Below are 19259 nucleotides of genomic sequence, written 5' to 3'. Positions count from 1 at the left end.
CCGTCAGGCCATAACTTTCCTTTAGATCCAGCTCTATCAGATGTGAGGAGTTTGAGCTGAGAACTGAAGCCAACACTTCACATAATGCGTCTGAGAGGTGACAGTCAGTGAGTCTGTCAACACAGAGTAAATACCATGACAGACATGTTATTATAATGTTACGCTTAGCTTTCCCTGCTTACCCTGTTAGCCCTGCATGACTAATATGTACGCCGTGCATACATGGCTCAACTTTTTCTGATCAGTTATAGGTTGTTGAAGAGTTTTCAGCTGATAGAAAGTTTAGTCAGCTAATTAAAATACTGCTATAACTACAATTTATTTTGGTGTGGGATATTACTTACAGAGCTTTCCTGCAGCGCCTCACAGCTGGGAGCAGTCTCCTACGACCCTCCTGTGATGTCTTGTATTGCTTCAGGTCAAACACATCCAGAACCTCCTCTGATATCTGTAGCATGTAGGCCAGCGCTGAACACTGAGAAAGTGTGAGGTTTTTGGATATGTTCTCTGACCTCCAGTACGCTTGGATTTCCTCTTGTACTGAATGGTCTTTCATCTCTATCAGACAGTGGAAGAGATTGATGCACCTCTCAGGGGAGGTGTTCTTCCTCTGCATCACCTTAAGGGATCTGATTGTTTTCTGGACGCTGTCTGGACTGCTTTCTGTCTGTGTCACCAGACCTCGTAGGAGCTTCTGATTGGACACCAGTGACATGCCATGAAGGAAGCGAACAAAGAGGTCCAGGTGTCTGTTCTTGCTCTCCAAGGCTTTATCCACAGCACTCTTCAGCAGCTCATGCAAGGTTAGCTCTTCAGATGCAGCTCTAGACTTTCTCTTGAGGAAGGGCTTCAGTGCATCCATGTTCTTGGTTGTGTAACAATGGTACATGTAGACAGCTGAGAGAAACTCCTGAAGGCTCAGATGAACAAAGCAGTACACCACTCTCTGAAATAACACAGACTCTTCTTTAAAGATTTGTGTGCACACTCCTGAGTACACTGAGGCTTCTTTGACATCAATGCCACACTCTTTCAGGTCTTCTTCATAGAACATGAGATTACCCTTCTCCAGATTTTCAAACGCCAGCTTCCCCAGCTTCAGAAGAACTTCCTTATCTGACTCCATGAGCTCCTGTTGATCCATCTCATCTCTTCCATGATATTTCTGGTTCTTCAGGCTGGTCTGAATGAGCAGGAAGTGTATTGACATCTCAGTCAGAGTCGTGGGCATCTCTTCTGTCTTGTCTGTACTCAACATGTGTTCAAGGACTATTGCAGAAATCCAACAGAAGACTGGAATGTGGCACATGATGTGGAGGCTCCTTGATGTCTTTATGTGTGAGATGATTCTGCTGGCCAGGTCCTCATCACTGAATCTCTTCCTGAAATACTCCTCCTTCTGTGGGTCATTGAACCCTCGTACCTCTGTCACCTGGTCAACACACTTAGGGGGGATCTGACTGGTTGCTGCTGGTCGGGAGGTTATCCATAGGAGAGCAGAGGGAAGCAGATTCCCCTTGATGAGGTTTGTCAGCAGAACATCGACAGACGATGTCTGGGTGACATCAGACACCTTTTCGTTGTGCTGGAAATCCAATGGAAGTCTGCTTTCATCCAAACCATCAAAGATGAACATAGCTTTACAGGCAGTGAGTTTCTTTGCATTGCCTATGTCTAGTTCTGTGTGGAAGCCATTTAAAAGTCTGAGAAGACTGTACTGGAGATCTTTAATCAAGTTCAGCTCCCGGAAAGGAAGCACAAATATGATATCCACATCTTGGTTCGCCTTCTCTTCAGCCCAGTCTAGGATGAACTTCTGCACAGAGACTGTTTTTCCGATGCCAGCGATGCCCTTCGTCAGCACAGTTCTGATGCTTCTCTCTTGGCCTGGTAAGGGTTTAAAGATGTCATTGCAGTGGATTGCTGTGTCCTGTGAGGTTGGCGTCCTGGATGCTGTCTCTAGCTGCCACACCTCATGTTCATTGTTAACCCCTTCACTCCTTCCCTCTGTGATGTAGAGCTCTGTGTAAATCCTGTTGAGGGGAGTTTGGTTCCCTGCTATTTCCATACCTTCTATCACACATTCATACCTCCCTTTCAGACTGTCTTTATGGTTTACTATAGCTCTCTGCAGGTTGTCATCCACTACAAGGGAAGAGGGAAAATGATGTGTATCAGAAACATTCATTGACAGGATGAAAAGTGGGCCTTCCACAACTACAGTAACTTATATTATCTCATAATATTGTAGTTAACTACTGTAAATCATATTAAGGTATTGACTTGGCCCACGTGTACAAGTGGTCTTACTGTTTTCAGAGCCTCTTGTTTTATTGGGTTGACTCAGCTGCTGTAGTACAGGACGTGTTCTGGATCTCTTTCTACACTGAGGACAGTCATAGTCTCCTGAAGTAGCAGGTTTCTCCCAGTATCTGGTGATGCACTGTCTGCAGAACCTGTGTCCACAGGTGATAGAGACTGGATCCCTCAGCACCTGCTGACACACTGCACCCCTGGACTGATCCTCTGGCAGAGTAGACCTTCCACTACAGAGATAAAGGAGAGAGAGAGAGATTGTAGATGTTAATACTGATCCTTTAACAGAGAAGACCTTCCACTACAGAGATAAAGGAGAGAGAGAGATATTGTAGATGTTAATACTGATCCTTTAACAGAGTAGACCTTCCACTACAGAGATAAAGGAGAGAGAGATTGTAGATGTTAATACTGATCCTTTAACAGAGTAGACCTTCCACTACAGAGATAAAGGAGAGAGAGAGAGATTGTAGATGTTAATACTGATCCTTTAACAGAGTAGACCTTCCACTACAGAGATAAAGGAGAGAGAGAGAGAGATTGTAGATGTTAATACTGATCCTTTAACAGAGTAGACCTTCCACTACAGAGATAAAGGAGAGAGAGAGATATTGTAGATGTTAATACTGATCCTTTAACAGAGTAGACCTTCCACTACAGAGATAAAGGAGAGAGAGAGAGATTGTAGATGTTAATACTGATCCTTTAACAGAGTTGACCTTCCACTACAGAGATAAAGGAGAGAGAGAGATTGTAGATGTTAATACTGATCCTTTAACAGAGTAGACCTTCCACTACAGAGATAAAGGAGAGAGAGATTGTAGATGTTAATACTGATCCTTTAACAGAGTAGACCTTCCACTACAGAGATAAAGGAGAGAGAGATTGTAGATGTTAATACTGATCCTTTAACAGAGTAGACCTTCCACTACAGAGATAAAGGAGAGAGAGATTGTAGATGTTAATACTGATCCTTTAACAGAGTAGACCTTCCACTACAGAGATAAAGGAGAGAGAGAGAGATTGTAGATGTTAAAACTGATCCTTTAACAGAGTAGACCTTCCACTACAGAGAAAAAGGAGAGAGAGAGAGATGTAGATGTTAATACTGATCCTTTAACAGAGTAGACCTTCCACTACAGAGATAAATGAGAGAGAGAGAGATTGTAGATGTTAATACTGATCCTTTAACAGAGTAGACCTTCCACTACAGAGATAAAGGAGAGAGAGAGAGATTGTAGATGTTAATACTGATCATTTAACAGAGTAGACCTTCCACTACAGAGATAAAGGAGAGAGAGAGAGATTGTAGATGTTAATACTGATCCTTTAACAGAGTAGATCTTCCACTACAGAGATAAAGGAGAGAGAGAGAGAGATTGTAGATGTTAATACTGATCCTTTAACAGAGTAGACCTTCCACTACAGAGATAAAGGAGAGAGAGATTGTAGATGTTAATACTGATCCTTTAACAGAGTAGAACTTCCACTACAGAGATAAAGGAGAGAGAGATTGTAGATGTTAATACTGATCCTTTAACAGAGTAGACCTTCCACTACAGAGATAAAGGAGAGAGAGATTGTAGATGTTAATACTGATCCTTTAACAGAGTAGACCTTCCACTACAGAGATAAAGGAGAGAGAGAGAGATTGTAGATGTTAATACTGATCCTTTAACAGAGTAGACCTTCCACTACAGAGAAAAAGGAGAGAGAGAGAGATGTAGATGTTAATACTGATCCTTTAACAGAGTAGACCTTCCACTACAGAGATAAAGGAGAGAGAGAGAGATTGTAGATGTTAATACTGATCCTTTAACAGAGTAGACCTTCCACTACAGAGATAAAGGAGAGAGAGAGAGATTGTAGATGTTAATACTGATCATTTAACAGAGTAGACCTTCCACTACAGAGATAAAGGAGAGAGAGAGAGATTGTAGATGTTAATACTGATCCTTTAACAGAGTAGATCTTCCACTACAGAGATAAAGGAGAGAGAGAGATTGTAGATGTTAATACTGATCCTCTAACAGAATAGACCTTCCACTACAGAGATAAAGGAGAGAGAGAGAGATTGTAAATGTTAATACTGATCATTTAACAGAGTAGACCTTCCACTACAGAGATAAAGGAGATAGAGATTGTAGATGTTAATACTGATCCTTTAACAGAGTAGACCTTCCACTACAGAGATAAAGGAGAGAGAGATTGTAGATGTTAATACTGATCCTTTAACAGAGTAGACCTTCCACTACAGAGATAAAGGAGAGAGAGAGAGATTGTAGATGTTAATACTGATCCTTTAACAGAGTAGACCTTCCACTACAGAGATAACGGAGAGAGAGATTGTGTATGTTAATACTGATCCTTTAACAGAGTAGACCTTCCACTACAGAGATAAAGGAGAGAGAGATTGTAGATGTTAATACTGATCCTTTAACAGAGTAGACCTTCCACTACAGAGATAAAGGAGAGAGAGAGAGATTGTAGATGTTAATACTGATCCTTTAACAGAGTAGACCTTCCACTACAGAGATAAAGGAGAGAGAGAGAGAGATTGTAGATGTTAATACTGATCCTTTAATAGAGTAGACCTTCCACTACAGAGATAAAGGAGAGAGAGATTGTAGATGTTAATACTGATCCTCTAACAGAGTAGACCTTCCACTACAGAAATAAAGGAGAGAGAGAGAGAGATTGTAGATGTTAATACTGATCCTTTAACAGAGTAGATCATCCACCAATGTTCCCTCTAAATGTTTTGGGGCACTGAGCAAATTTCTGCTCTTGGGAGCGGAAACTTGAACGTTGTGAGAATTCTGAGCAACTTCCGGCGCACGTTTACAGTGAACACTGACGCTGTACCCTGACAGTTGTAGACAGTAGCCAATAGGCTGTACCCTGACAGTTGTAGACAGTAGCCAATAGGCTGTACCCTGACAGTTGTAGACAGTAGCCAATAGGCTGTACCCTTACAGTTGTAGACAGTAGCCAATAGGCTGTACCCTGACAGTTGTAGACAGTAGCCAATAGGCTGTACCCTTACAGTTGTAGACAGTAGCCAATAGGCTGTACCCTTACAGTTGTAGACAGTAGCCAATATGCTGTACCCTTACAGATGTAGACAGTAGCCAATAGGCTGTAACCTGACAGTTGTAGACAGTAGCCAATAGGCTGTACCCTTACAGTTATAGACAGTAGCCAATAGGCTGTACCCTTACAGTTGTAGACAGTAGCCAATATGCTGTACCCTGACAGTTGTAGACAGTAGCCAATAGGCTGTACCCTTACAGTTGTAGACAGTAGCCAATAGGCTGTACCCTGACAGTTGTAGACAGTAGCCAATAGGCTGTACCTGACAGTTGTAGACAGTAGCCAATAGGCTGTACCCTGACAGTTGTAGACAGTAGCCAATAGGCTGTACCCTGACAGTTGTAGACAGTAGCCAATAGGCTGTACCCTGACAGTTGTAGACAGTAGCCAATAGGCTGTACCCTTACAGTTGTAGACAGTAGCCAATAGGCTGTACCCTTACAGTTATAGACAGTAGCCAATAGGCTGTACCCTGACAGTTGTAGACAGTAGCCAATAAGCTGTACCCTGACAGTTGTAGACAGTAGCCAATATGCTGTACCCTGACAGTTGTAGACAGTAGCCAATAGGCTGTACCCTTACAGTTGTAGACAGTAGCCAATAGGCTGTACCCTGACAGTTGTAGACAGTAGCCAATAGGCTGTACCCTGACAGTTTTAGACAGTAGCCAATAGGCTGTACCCTGACAGTTGTAGACAGTAGCCAATAGGCTGTACCCTGACAGTTGTAGACAGTAGCCAATAGGCTGTACCCTTACAGTTGTAGACTGTAGCCAATAGGCTGTACCCTGACAGTTGTAGACCGTAGCCAATAGGCTGTACCCTGACAGTTGTAGACAGTAGCCAATAGGATGTACCTTGACAGTTGTAGACAGTAGCCAATAGGCTGTACCCTGACAGTTGTAGACAGTAGCCAATAGGCTGTACCCTGACATTTGTAGACTGTAGCCAATAGGCTGTACCCTTACAGTTGTAGACAGTAGCCAATAGGATGTACCCTGACAGTTGTAGACAGTAGCCAATAGGCTGTACCCTGACAGTTGTAGACAGTAGCCAATAGGCTGTACCCTGACATTTGTAGACTGTAGCCAATAGGCTGTACCCTTACAGTTGTAGACAGTAGCCAATAGGATGTACCCTGACAGTTGTAGACAGTAGCCAATAGGATGTATCCTGACAGTTGTAGACAGTAGCCAATAGGCTGTACCCTGACAGTTGTAGACAGTAGCCAATAGGCTGTACCCTGACAGTTGTAGACAGTAGCCAATAGGCTGTACCCTTACAGTTGTAGACAGTAGCCAATAGGCTGTACCCTGACAGTTGTAGACAGTAGCCAATAGGCTGTACCCTGACAGTTTTAGACAGTAGCCAATAGGCTGTACCCTGACAGTTTTAGACAGTAGCCAATAGGCTGTACCCTGACAGTTGTAGACAGTAGCCAACAGGCTGTACCCTGACAGTTGTAGACAGTAGCCAATAGGCTGTACCCTGACAGTTGTAGACAGTAGCCAATAGGCTGTACCCTTACAGTTATAGACAGTAGCCAATAGGCTGTACCCTTACAGTTATAGACAGTAGCCAATAGGCTGTACCCTGACAGTTATAGACAGTAGCCAATAGGCTGTACCCTGACAGTTGTAGACAGTAGCCAATAAGCTGTACCCTGACAGTTGTAGACAGTAGCCAATATGCTGTACCCTGACAGTTGTAGACAGTAGCCAATAGGCTGTACCCTTACAGTTGTAGACAGTAGCCAATAGGCTGTACCCTGACAGTTGTAGACAGTAGCCAATAGGCTGTACCCTGACAGTTTTAGACAGTAGCCAATAGGCTGTACCCTGACAGTTGTAGACAGTAGCCAATAGGCTGTACCCTGACAGTTGTAGACAGTAGCCAATAGGCTGTACCCTTACAGTTGTAGACTGTAGCCAATAGGCTGTACCCTGACAGTTGTAGACCGTAGCCAATAGGCTGTACCCTGACAGTTGTAGACAGTAGCCAATAGGATGTACCTTGACAGTTGTAGACAGTAGCCAATAGGCTGTACCCTGACAGTTGTAGACAGTAGCCAATAGGCTGTACCCTGACAGTTGTAGACTGTAGCCAATAGGCTGTACCCTTACAGTTGTAGACAGTAGCCAATAGGATGTACCCTGACAGTTGTAGACAGTAGCCAATAGGCTGTACCCTGACAGTTGTAGGCAGTAGCCAATAGGCTGTACCCTGACAGTTGTAGACAGTAGCCAATAGGCTGTACCCTGACAGTTATAGACAGTAGCCAATAGGCTGTACCCTGACAGTTGTAGACAGTAGCCAATAGGATGTATCCTGACAGTTGTAGACAGTAGCCAATAGGATGTACCCTGACAGTTGTAGACAGTAGCCAATAGGCTGTACCCTGACAGTTGTAGACAGTAGCCAATAGGATGTACCCTGACAGTTGTAGACAGTAGCCAATAGGCTGTACCCTGACAGTTGTAGACAGTAGCCAATAGGCTGTACCCTTACAGTTGTAGACAGTAGCCAATAGGCTGTACCCTGACAGTTGTAGACAGTAGCCAATAGGCTGTACCCTGACAGTTTTAGACAGTAGCCAATAGGCTGTACCCTGACAGTTGTAGACAGTAGCCAATAGGCTGTACCCTGACAGTTGTAGACAGTAGCCAATAGGCTGTACCCTGACAGTTGTAGACAGTAGCCAATAGGCTGTACCCTGACAGTTGTAGACAGTAGCCAATAGGCTGTACCCTTACAGTTATAGACAGTAGCCAATAGGCTGTACCCTTACAGTTATAGACAGTAGCCAATAGGCTGTACCCTGACAGTTATAGACAGTAGCCAATAGGCTGTACCCTGACAGTTGTAGACAGTAGCCAATAAGCTGTACCCTGACAGTTGTAGACAGTAGCCAATATGCTGTACCCTGACAGTTGTAGACAGTAGCCAATAGGCTGTACCCTTACAGTTGTAGACAGTAGCCAATAGGCTGTACCCTGACAGTTGTAGACAGTAGCCAATAGGCTGTACCCTGACAGTTTTAGACAGTAGCCAATAGGCTGTACCCTGACAGTTGTAGACAGTAGCCAATAGGCTGTACCCTGACAGTTATAGACAGTAGCCAATAGGCTGTACCCTGACAGTTGTAGACAGTAGCCAATAGGCTGTACCCTGACAGTTATAGACAGTAGCCAATAGGCTGTACCCTTACAGTTGTAGACAGTAGCCAATAGGCTGTACCCTGACAGTTGTAGACAGTAGCCAATAGGCTGTACCCTTACAGTTGTAGACAGTAGCCAATAGGCTGTACCCTTACAGTTGTAGACAGTAGCCAATAGGCTGTACCCTTACAGTTGTAGACAGTAGCCAATAGGCTGTACCCTGACAGTTGTAGACAGTTGCCAATAGGCTGTTGTGGCTATTTGAGTATAATGTAGGCCTACCAACCAAACCAATGGAGCAAATCCTATATGTGGTGTTCAATGCAGGCCTACATTGCATGAGACTTAAAAAAAAGTTTTTACCTTATTCAGGGCTTGCCATTAACCCTTAAAATTATATCGACGCACCAGTGCGTCAACCTAAGTAACATAAAAAAATCCCCAACAAAATCAGTCCGTTTAAGCTGGAGATATCGTCTCAATCCACCGCATCCGCCTATGTTGGCCTTCCACATCTGCGGTGGAAGGTGGCGGATCTACAGCGGAGTTTGTCAGACCATGAGACATCCCGAAAATTGGTCTTCTCACGAAAATGTCTGTAGCATCTGTATGATCCCACTATGAAAAGGAGAGACTCTCATGAACATGGTAGTGTTCTCCGTTTTGCTCTACGACCCACACAAGTGCGACGGGACTCGTCTGAAGCTATCCCATACAAACTAATAGAAGTATGGAGGTAGTTTTGTGCCCCATTAATATGGGGTTATATGGGTAAAAAATAAATAAAGAATCCTGATCTGTCTTATGTCTCCTAGATACAGGACAGACACTTCAAAACTTTATTCCTTATGATGTATTTTTTTGACTGTCTTTTTTTGCCATTTCTGAATGTGTTATTCAATGAGTTTCTATGGGCTTTAGTAGTAAAGACCAAATTCAATATTTTATCAAATAATTGTTATATATATATATATATATATAAATATTACTATTTTTTACATCTAATGCGAGCTAGCTACCCAACCAGCCCATAGAGAGAGCATTGCGGATGTTGTAGTCAACTTTAACTGCAACAGATTTCCACAACAATTTTCACGTTGCTACCAACCTTACTATAACACCAAAATGTAATATTTGTTCACAAAAAACATTGTTCTCACATATTAGTGTTATTTAACGCTGTAAGTTATAGGAATTTGTGGTTTTGGGTGGATTTTTCCTTTAATTTAGGCACGACAGAAAAACATAAAAGCCCATTGATGTAGCTATGCTCTTTTAGGTAAATCAATGAAACAAGCTCCAGTAGGCTAATCTTTTTGAGTGTGGACTGTACTGCATGGTATTATACTGTATTATATGGACTGGAATTACACACATTGTTCAAACCATGAAGCTGGGAGAGAACATGCATGCTTTCGCAGGACATGTAACCTACAAAGTTACAATCATAAGCTAGCGAATTAGATTTTAATAATAGGGCCTACTTTACATGTATAATGTATATATACACCTTCCATAATATTCCCCCTAATGTTATTAGCCTACCTCCTCCTTCTCTCTCTATTGGTGCTTCATTCCTTCCTCGCTTTAAAACAGTTCAATGAAATAGGTTTTGTTGTCCTTATCTTCATCATTCTAATGGCATGCTGAATAATACTGGACTATAATAAGATGCAGACGTCTTTCACTTCTTTTCACGAAGATTGAACAGTTATAGGTCTGAATAAATAACTGCTATAGCCCAGTGTTTCCCAAACTTGGTCCTGGGGCCAGGGACGGCTTGTTCAATAGGGCGATATGGGCGACGCACTGCCAAACGGGAAAAGGAAGGGATTTTTTTTCTAATCAATTATATCACGGCAACAGCAGTTATCAGTGTTCACGTCTGATCTGCCAGCCACTAAATGTCAAATCAGGCTAAAGTCGTGCTTCAAATGGCCCCGCCCGTTTTTGGGGCGATTTCAGTCAAGTTGAAAATCGCCCAGAAGTCTCTCATAGCCTGTCATGTAAAATCTATTTTTTTCACATTTCAAAGCTTTCAATACATTCTCTATGGGTGTCTGTGGGCTTGCACTTACGCGCTTTCGTCATACGTGACGTAACGTTGAACGTAACTAAGACAATGGCGGCTAGAAGCGTCTCTGTTGCAACCTGCAGTGCGGCGTTATTTTATGTTTTTAATTTGTAGACTTAGTTTACAAACATTCTGCCAACCATGGATTTCCAGTGGTTGGTTTTGGACTGATCTTGTTGATCGTGTACATACCCGCTACGAACGGACTAAATAATGAAAACGCTGCTGGCAGCTGAATCCCAATACAGCTGGGAGACTTGGCTGGATGAGTCCCGGACAGAGAAGTGGAGCCGGCCACCTTCACCCTGGTCAGAGCGGACCGCGATCCTGGTAAGAGAGCGACTCTGTACCCCGACATTGAACTGCTTTCTGTGTCATTGCGACCTTACTATCAATTCAATTCAATTTAAGGGCTTTATTGGCATGGGAAACGTGTGTTAACATTGCCAAAGCAAGGGAAGTAGATAGTAAACAAAAGTGAAATAAACAATAAATATTAACAGTAAACATTACACTCAGAAGTTTCAAAAGAATAAAGACATTTCAAATGTCATATTATGTATATATACAGTGTTGTTACAATGTGCAAATAGTTAAAGTACAAATGGGAAAATAAATAAACATAAATATGGGTTGTATTTACAATGGTGTTTGTTCTTCACTGGTTGCCCTTTTCTTGTGGCAACAGGTCACAAATCTTGCAGCTGTGATGGCACACTGTGGTTTTTCACCCAGTAGATAAGGGAGTTTATCAAAATTGGGTTTGTTTTCGAATTCTTTGTGGATCGCTGTAATCTGAGGGAAATATGTGTCTCTAATATGGTCATACATTTGGCAGGAGGTTAGGAAGTGCAGCTCAGTTTCCACCTCATTTTGTGGGCAGTGTGCACATAGCCTGTCTTCTCTTGAGAGCCAGGTCTGCCTACGGCGGCCTTTCTCAATAGCAAGGCTATGGTCACTGAGTCTGTACATAGTCAAAGCTTTCATTAAGTTTGGGTCAGTCACAGTGGTCAGGTATTCTGCCACTGTGTACTCTCTGTTTAGGGCCAAATAGCATTCTAGTTTGCTCTGTTTTTTTGTTTGTTCTTTCCAATGTGTCAAGTAATTCTCTTTTTGTTTTCTCATGATTTGGTTGGGTCTAATTGTGTTGTTGTTGTTGTTGTTGTTGTTGTTGTCCTGGGGCTGTGTGGGGTCTGTTTGTGTTTGTGAACAGAGGCCCAGGACAAGCTTACTTAGGGGACTCTTCTCCAAGTTCATCTCTCTGTAGGTGATGGCTTTGTTATGGAAGGTTTGGGAATCGCTTCCTTTTAAGTGGTTACTATCTGCCCCGTGAGTTCCCCCAATTGTTTGTTACCGTTGTGTACTGTTGATAATCACAAGTTTACTGGAGAACTGAGACCAAGTAGAGACTTTGGACAGGGTGGATATGGTATAATAAAGGCAGTTTATTCAGAGGTAAAGATATCTGGAATCGCGTGCACGGACTCGTGCACGTGTGTAGGTCACCTAAATCATCAGAAAAATTGCCCCTCCTGAGAATTTTTTCAGGAGCCGCCACTGCCTGGGGCCCCTCCCCCCCCGGGTGCACGTTGTGGTTTTTGCCCTAGAACTACACAATTGGCCCTGGACGGCACTGGGCCAATTGTGCGCCGGTCATGGCCGGCTGTAGTGGCGCCTCAGCACTGGGATGCATTGCCTTCCTATAATTTACATTGTTAAATAACACTACTAATAATATTACTAATATGTGAGAAAAATGTTTTTTTGTGATCAAATGTTTAATTTAGCCGTTATAATAAGGTTGGTAGAAACATGTAAAAATCGTTTTGGGTATCTGTCGCAGCTCAGGTCGACTACAAAATCCACAATACAATGCTCTCTCTATGGCCTGGCTTGCTAGCTAGCAAGCAAGCAAACGTAGCTACACACATTAATACCAAATACAATATCAGCATGTGAAGTAGCTAGTTAGCTGTAAAGTCGCCTAAACAAACTGCACTATCAATTTAGGACTACAATCTCACCATGTTCAACCTGCAGATCGATGTGCCTTACAGAGTGGAGTCTGACGTTCACAACGGCAGAGATACTTTTGAGGAGATGGGGAAACTCCATTGGACTCCTGGTAACGCCCATTGTGCACATTGCCCATGCTACGTCCATGGGCCGCGCGGTGCATTCTGGGCGATTCTGGGACAAGGAGAGCTCTCCTTCAAGGAGTGAATGGGAGGCAATTGAGTGCTAGCTAAAAAAAAAAAAACATTAGCACGAATTTCGTCAACAAGGTACAACATTACGAATCTTTTCCGAGTTATGATATAATTGATCTCTTTATATCTGTAATATTGTATAGCTTTGGAATAGTCACATTATGTACTTTCGAGGAAAATAGGCACGTTTCTCGACTCATACCCTGACTTTGAGAAGGGATTGCGCGACGATTAGTTTAGCAACCGCGTGACGCTGCATGACAACTTCAACGGGATTGGTCGACAGTCTGCTGGGGGTGGAGCGTTATACTCTCGGACGTGCATTGCCCAATGTGATTCCTATCTGTTTTCTCTAATATCTCTGGCAACGGCACCATGCAATGCACCCTGGACTGAAGAGGCAGACAAATAGGAGAAATGTGCTAGACAGATGGTTTTATTTCGTGCAGTGTCTATTCATTGGCCAAACGCACGGTCGCTTTCTGACTTGCTCCTGACTGCTGTAGAGTTAGTACTGTCAAAGTCGCGTCAATTCAAATCTGGTATCAGGAACAAAAGAGGTCAACACGACTTCTAAGGTATACTAGTTATTTTAATTAATGCAACAACCTTCAATGGTAAATATGATGTTTCGTATATACGGGCTCTCTGATATGCCTCGCAGGACATTCCAGACAACTAACACATTGCTCCAGAAACAATACCCAAATACTAGACAGAGGAAGTTTCCCACTTCTCTGCTGGCCAATTAGAGTAAAGACTTGAGCGTGGTTTAAACTTTCTCAGCCAATCCGTTGATGCAGGGGGTTGGTCTCATCTCTTCGGCGCCATTTGTTACACACTTAATCCAGGCACAAGATTATCATAACAACCTGTCATAGTGAGAAGAGCCAGCTCCCTTAGACATCATTCCCATGTCAAAGGAAGACTCATAGATCACAATAAACCATTATAGTCTTGTATTTGAAGACACAATCCTTATCTTCTCTTCACATCAATCACAGCCTTGCCAGGTGTCACAGCCTACATTAGCCCAGTCAAGAATGCATTATTTCTAAGTTAGTCATCCCATCAGTTTAGGAGAAAAATAAATCCCTAATAGTCCCCCTTTTCACACCAAATAAGGTGTGATTCAAAAATAAGAAAACACAGATCTTCATTCATTATAATACAAAACAAACAAAAAAACAAAAAATCACACTTTTATTAATAGGCCATAATGCTACTAAAAATAAAACCCTCAGTCCATCTGTACCCAACTTGCCAATTATTACCAGTCATCAAAGAATATCAAACCATTTAACACAGGATTAATAGAACACAAAACACAGAACTATTAAAACATAAAACACAAACAGAGAATTACATTTTGACTCCCTCCTGACACCCTCTAGGGTGTGATTCCAAAAATGTGAAAGGGAAAATTTAAGATTCCCTCTGTTGACACCATTTATGGTGTCACTCCAAATAACAGTTTGAACAGAATATAATCGACCCTGAGTATAATAGGATATAGAAATTAAATCACATAAAAAAATTAGTAAACAAAAAATAATTCTAACCCTCTATTTCTCCCCTACACCTAACATGTACTGAGTTGGCTACCAGCCACCCAGGAATCCTTTACTCTCACCTCAGGAGGAATAAACATTCACAGTGGTTAGTAAAAACACAAGGTAATAAATGAGCAAAAACTGAAATTAAATGCGTGTATATATTTTACTAGGCAAACCATGGATCATCCAACTTGGTCTCAGAGTCAGTGGCAGAGTCACCCGCAACTTCCTGGGCTGGCACCAACGGCATCACTCCTGACACCCGCACCACTCCTACCACTGACTTCCTGAGACAGGGAATGATACAAGCAGCACAACACATCAACAATAGAAACACAATTACTAGGGTCAGAAATCCAGTAACCACCATAGAAGAATACTTACCGAACCAGTCACTTAACCAGGAGAACAGCCCACCACTCCCCACTCCAGCCATGCTCTTCATTTCTGCTGACAACCTATCCAGGCCAACTAGGGCCTTTGTGATGCTCCCGTCCGGGCTAGTATTGTTAGGAATAAACGTACAGCATTGTTCCCCAAACATCTTACACACACCCCCTTGGTTAGCAAGCAACATGTCAAGTGCTAGTCTATTTTGCCTAGCCACCCTAGAGGTGGCCTCTAGTTGTTCCGACATTCCAGTCAGGGCAGTGCGTGTATAGTTAACAAATCGCTGTTGGTTATAATAGATGTAATTTATCCAAGATCGCTGTTTAGCAGCATCTATGGCAGGTCCTATGATTGGCAACAAATGCCACAACCCATCATTCCTGTTGAGTGCCTGGAACTGTAATGGTACTCCCACAGGCACCCCCAACAGGTTAGAGTGAATCTCCTCTCCTGTTGACCACGGGGCACTACGTTTCCCCCGCCTCATTCTCTCTCTGTCTGGGGCTAGCTGGGCGATGCCCAAAAGTTGGTCTGAGGAAACATCAATAATGGTCAGAGGTATAATCAAACTGGCTAATGCACACGTGCCCTGCCAGTCCCCCTTTAGAATCGGGGTAAGTATTCTATTTGGTCCACAGATCCACCACACATCAGCCACCCCTTTTGTCTGGGTTTTACCCTCTACTGGCCAAGTGCTGTTCATAGTTACATTCACAGCACAGTCCCCTGGTGGTAGCCTACCATAGTTAACACCCTTACCTGTTCCAGTAATGCAACTGTAATTACCTCCATAAGCCTGAACTCCCGCAGGTGCCTTTTGTGGGAGAACCTCATGGAAAATCATACTTAGAGTTTTGCACAGGGTGGTGGTTGGCAGTGAATGGTAGAACTCTTCCAATATGCACTGCCATCCTGCCCCTTCTCCTAAAGCGAATGGGTGGGTTGCCAAACCAGGTCTTGCATGCCCACAGATAACACAATTCTGCCTGACCAGTGTCCTAGCCGTATACCTCATGTATGCCAACCACATATTTTCTTTCCCTTCATAACCAGTTTCTGTCCCCAATTGGTCGCTGTCCGTTATATCCCTAACATTAATCACCCGAACGGGGTTTGGTACCTTAGTGGATTGAAGCTGAGCTGGTCCTGGAGTGGTGATGTGGTTCAACTGGGTCTGTCTCTCCCCAGCTGCAGGTTTGGGTGTGACCACGATGGTGAACACACCCATGGTGTCTGGTCCGGATCGTACTGCTGCTAAAGTGTACACACCTGCGTCTGTAAGTTTAATGTCTTGGATGGTTAGTAGGATTTCATCACCTTTACATGCACCCCCTTTTGACCCCTGCACACCCCTTATCATTGAAAACCTAGCTGCCTTAGAAGCATCTCCTAATACATATGGATAGCCTCTACGCCATTCCCAGAAGGTGCCAACATTTGTAATCATAAAATCCCAATATGGACACCACTTTCCCCCACACAGATAAGTACCTCTCTTTAACACATGGGGATTCATTTTGTTACAGTTTTCCTTCTGGTTCCAATTGCAACCAGTGTCCCCAATTCCACTAGCCCTATTCCTCCATGACCAGATCTTACATGGTTCTAGGGACATCACTTGAGATTCCCCTTCCTGTAAGGTAATGACTATATTATGATACTGACTGGATGTCACTGTTCCCCATAGGGCCAGCCCCGCTATTAACCATAACATCCTCCCCGTCTGCAGCCAAGTCCTGTTGTACTTGATCTAGAGTTCTTCCTGGAACTATATCTTTGGCACAATGTGTTCTGTGGTACCATACGTCCTTCTTACTCGTGTTTACCCTCAGCGAGTGACTTGATACCTCTTTCACCTGAAAAGGCCCTTCCCACCTTGGCTCCGTCCACTTCCTGGAATGCACCTTCACTCTCACCCAATCTCCCACCAGGATGTCTCTGTTGTCGTCTGTGGTTTCAACAGCAGGAGTGCGCACTTCCACCACCTGTTTAGACAATCTTTCAACAAGAGAAATTAGTGCCTGCATGTAGTCTGTATATCTGATTTTTGCAATATCTAGCCTAGGCATACTAAGATTATCTGCTGGTGGCCCTGGCATTCTGCGTCCTGTCATTAGCTCATGTGGAGTCAAGTAGGTATCAGACCCAGGTGAATTTCTCATTGACATTAGAGCGAGGGGTAGGGCATCTACCCATTTCAGTTTAGTTCCGGCCATGATTTTGGCCATTTTTCGTTTCAGCGTTTGGTTAGCTCTTTCCACGAGTCCCTGCGATTGGGGGTGGTATACTGACCCAAACTTGTGGGTGATTCCTAGGGCCTGCTCTACCTCCCTTAGGTGTTTATTCTTGAAATGGGTACCGTTGTCAGAACGGACCATTCGCGGGACCCCGAACCTTGGAATGAGGTCTCGCCTCAGCCACTTAATCACGGCCTTTGCGTCTTCTCTTGCTGTGGGGATGGCTTCCACCCATCTGGTAAATCTGTCCACCATTACTAACAGGTACCTTTTTCCTTCCACTTTGTTGTCTTGTCCCATGTCCGTGAAATCTATGCATATGTCTTGAAATGGTGCATCAGGTATTGGGAAGCTGCCTATCACTGCTCCAAGTGACACTTTGTTGTTGTATTGTTTGCACACTTCACAGCTCTCTGATGTCTCTCTTGCCATGTCCAACATATGTGGATGCCACCATGCTTTCTCAACTGATTTTGCAACCCTTTTCCATCCTCCATGAGCCTTCTCATGCTCTTCCCTTAAGATTGATCTGAGGAGTTTTGCAGGTCCCACTGTTTTTCCTGTGTGAGATCTCCAAATCCCATGATGGTCTTGCCTTGCTCCCTGTCTGCTCCATACGTTCTGTTCGTAGGCGCCTGCTGCTTCTTGCAACTGTCTTACTGTGTCTGTCGTCAGCTCCTCCTGTCCTTGAGTGGCTCGTTGCACCATCTGCTGGGCATTGTATCCTCCTGCATCTTTTGCTGCTTGATCAGCCCGATCATTTCCTTCCCGCACTCTGGTGCTTTCTCTGCTGTGACCTTTGCACTTCATTATTGCCAGTCGTTTGGGAAGCTGGATTGCATCAATTAACTTCTGTACTTCAATCTTGTGTTTGATGGGCTCATTTGAGCTGGTCACAAATCCTCTCCTCATCCACTGTGGTCCATCAATGTGTGCAATCCCATGTGCATAGGCAGAGTCTGTGTAGATGTCCACATTCTTTCCTTCACTTAGTTGTAGAGCTCTCCTCAACGCCCTAAGTTCAGCTAGCTGTGCTGAAGCTTCATTGGGACCAAGTTTCTCTGCTTCCATTACTTCATGTCCTCCTTCTGTGTCTTGTTTCACCACTGCATAGGCAGCAGTGTTTCCTTCCTTTGGGTCCTTTGACCTGTAGCAGCATCCATCAGTGAACAGGGTGATTTTGTTCCCCTCCAAGGGTGAGTTTTGCAAGTCCATTCGGACTTTGATCTGTTTGGCTGCTCTATCCTCACAGACGTGTGGTTCTCCAAGACCCATACCATCGGTCATATTGGTTGCTGTTGTCACATATGTAATGTGCTTTGCAGTGATGGCCTTTGTTATGCTGGATTTTCTTTTACTGGACAGTGTGAAAAGTTTGGAGCCTATAAAAGCGGTCACCCCATGATCTGTATTGATTTCAAGTGGATGTTGTCACGATCGTCTGAAGGAGCGGACCAATACGCAGCGCGTGGAGTGAACATGATGACTTTATTAATAAAGCAACCACGAAGAAAACAACAAATGACGATACGTGAAGTTCAAAATACTGATACAGACTAACAGCAACACAGAAACAATAACCCACAAAACAAAGGTGAAAACACACAGAATATATATGGCTCCCAATCAGAGATAACGAGCCGACAGCTGACACTCGTTACCTCCGATTGGGAGTCATTAACCAATCACCACTAAATACAAACAAAATGAAACTCACCCATCCCCAACACCACCAAATGAGATACACCCTGGCTCACATATACAAGTCCTAGAGCCAGAGTGTCACAGTACCCCCCCCTAAAGGTGCGAACTCCGGGCGCACCAACATCAGGACTAGGGGAGGGTCTGGGTGGGCGTCTGTCCATGGTGGCGGTTCTGGCCCCGGTCGTGATCCCCACCCCACCACAGTCACAACCTGCTTCGGTAGCCTCCTCCCAATGACCACCCTCCAACTAACCCCACCTGGACTAAGGGGCAACACCGGACTAAGGGGCAGCATCGGCCTAAGGGGCAGCACCGGGATAAGGGGCAGCACCGGGATAAGGGGCAGCACCGGAACAAGGGGCAGCACCGGGCTAAGGGGCAGCACCGGACTAAGGGGCCGCACCGGGCTAAGGGGCAGCACCGGACTAAGGGGCAGCACCGGGCTAAGGGGCAGCACCGGACTAAGGGGCCGCACCGGGCTAAGGGGCAGCACCGGACTAAGGGGCAGCACCGGGCTAAGGG

At 44.1% G+C, this 19259-nt stretch overlaps 1 protein-coding gene across 1 annotated transcript; it reads right to left on the bottom strand.

Moving 5' to 3' along the window:
- Nucleotides 1-340: 340 nt before the first annotated feature.
- On the bottom strand, nt 341-18320 carry LOC311115753 (NLR family CARD domain-containing protein 3-like; the record flags this gene model as incomplete). The annotated part of the gene is made up of 4 exons (XM_084190899.1): nt 341-2145; nt 14626-14693; nt 16672-16781; nt 17652-18320. The coding sequence occupies 4 exons, from the start codon at nt 18318-18320 to the stop codon at nt 341-343; spliced, it is 2652 nt and encodes an 883-aa protein (XP_084047025.1).
- Between the last annotated feature and the right edge of the window lie 939 nt (nt 18321-19259).

Source organism: Coregonus lavaretus (genome assembly GCF_964263955.1).
Source record: "Coregonus lavaretus genome assembly, contig: HAP1_SCAFFOLD_397, whole genome shotgun sequence".
Lineage (NCBI taxonomy): Eukaryota > Metazoa > Chordata > Actinopteri > Salmoniformes > Salmonidae > Coregonus > Coregonus lavaretus.
This window is presented reverse-complemented; position numbering and strand designations above follow the sequence as displayed.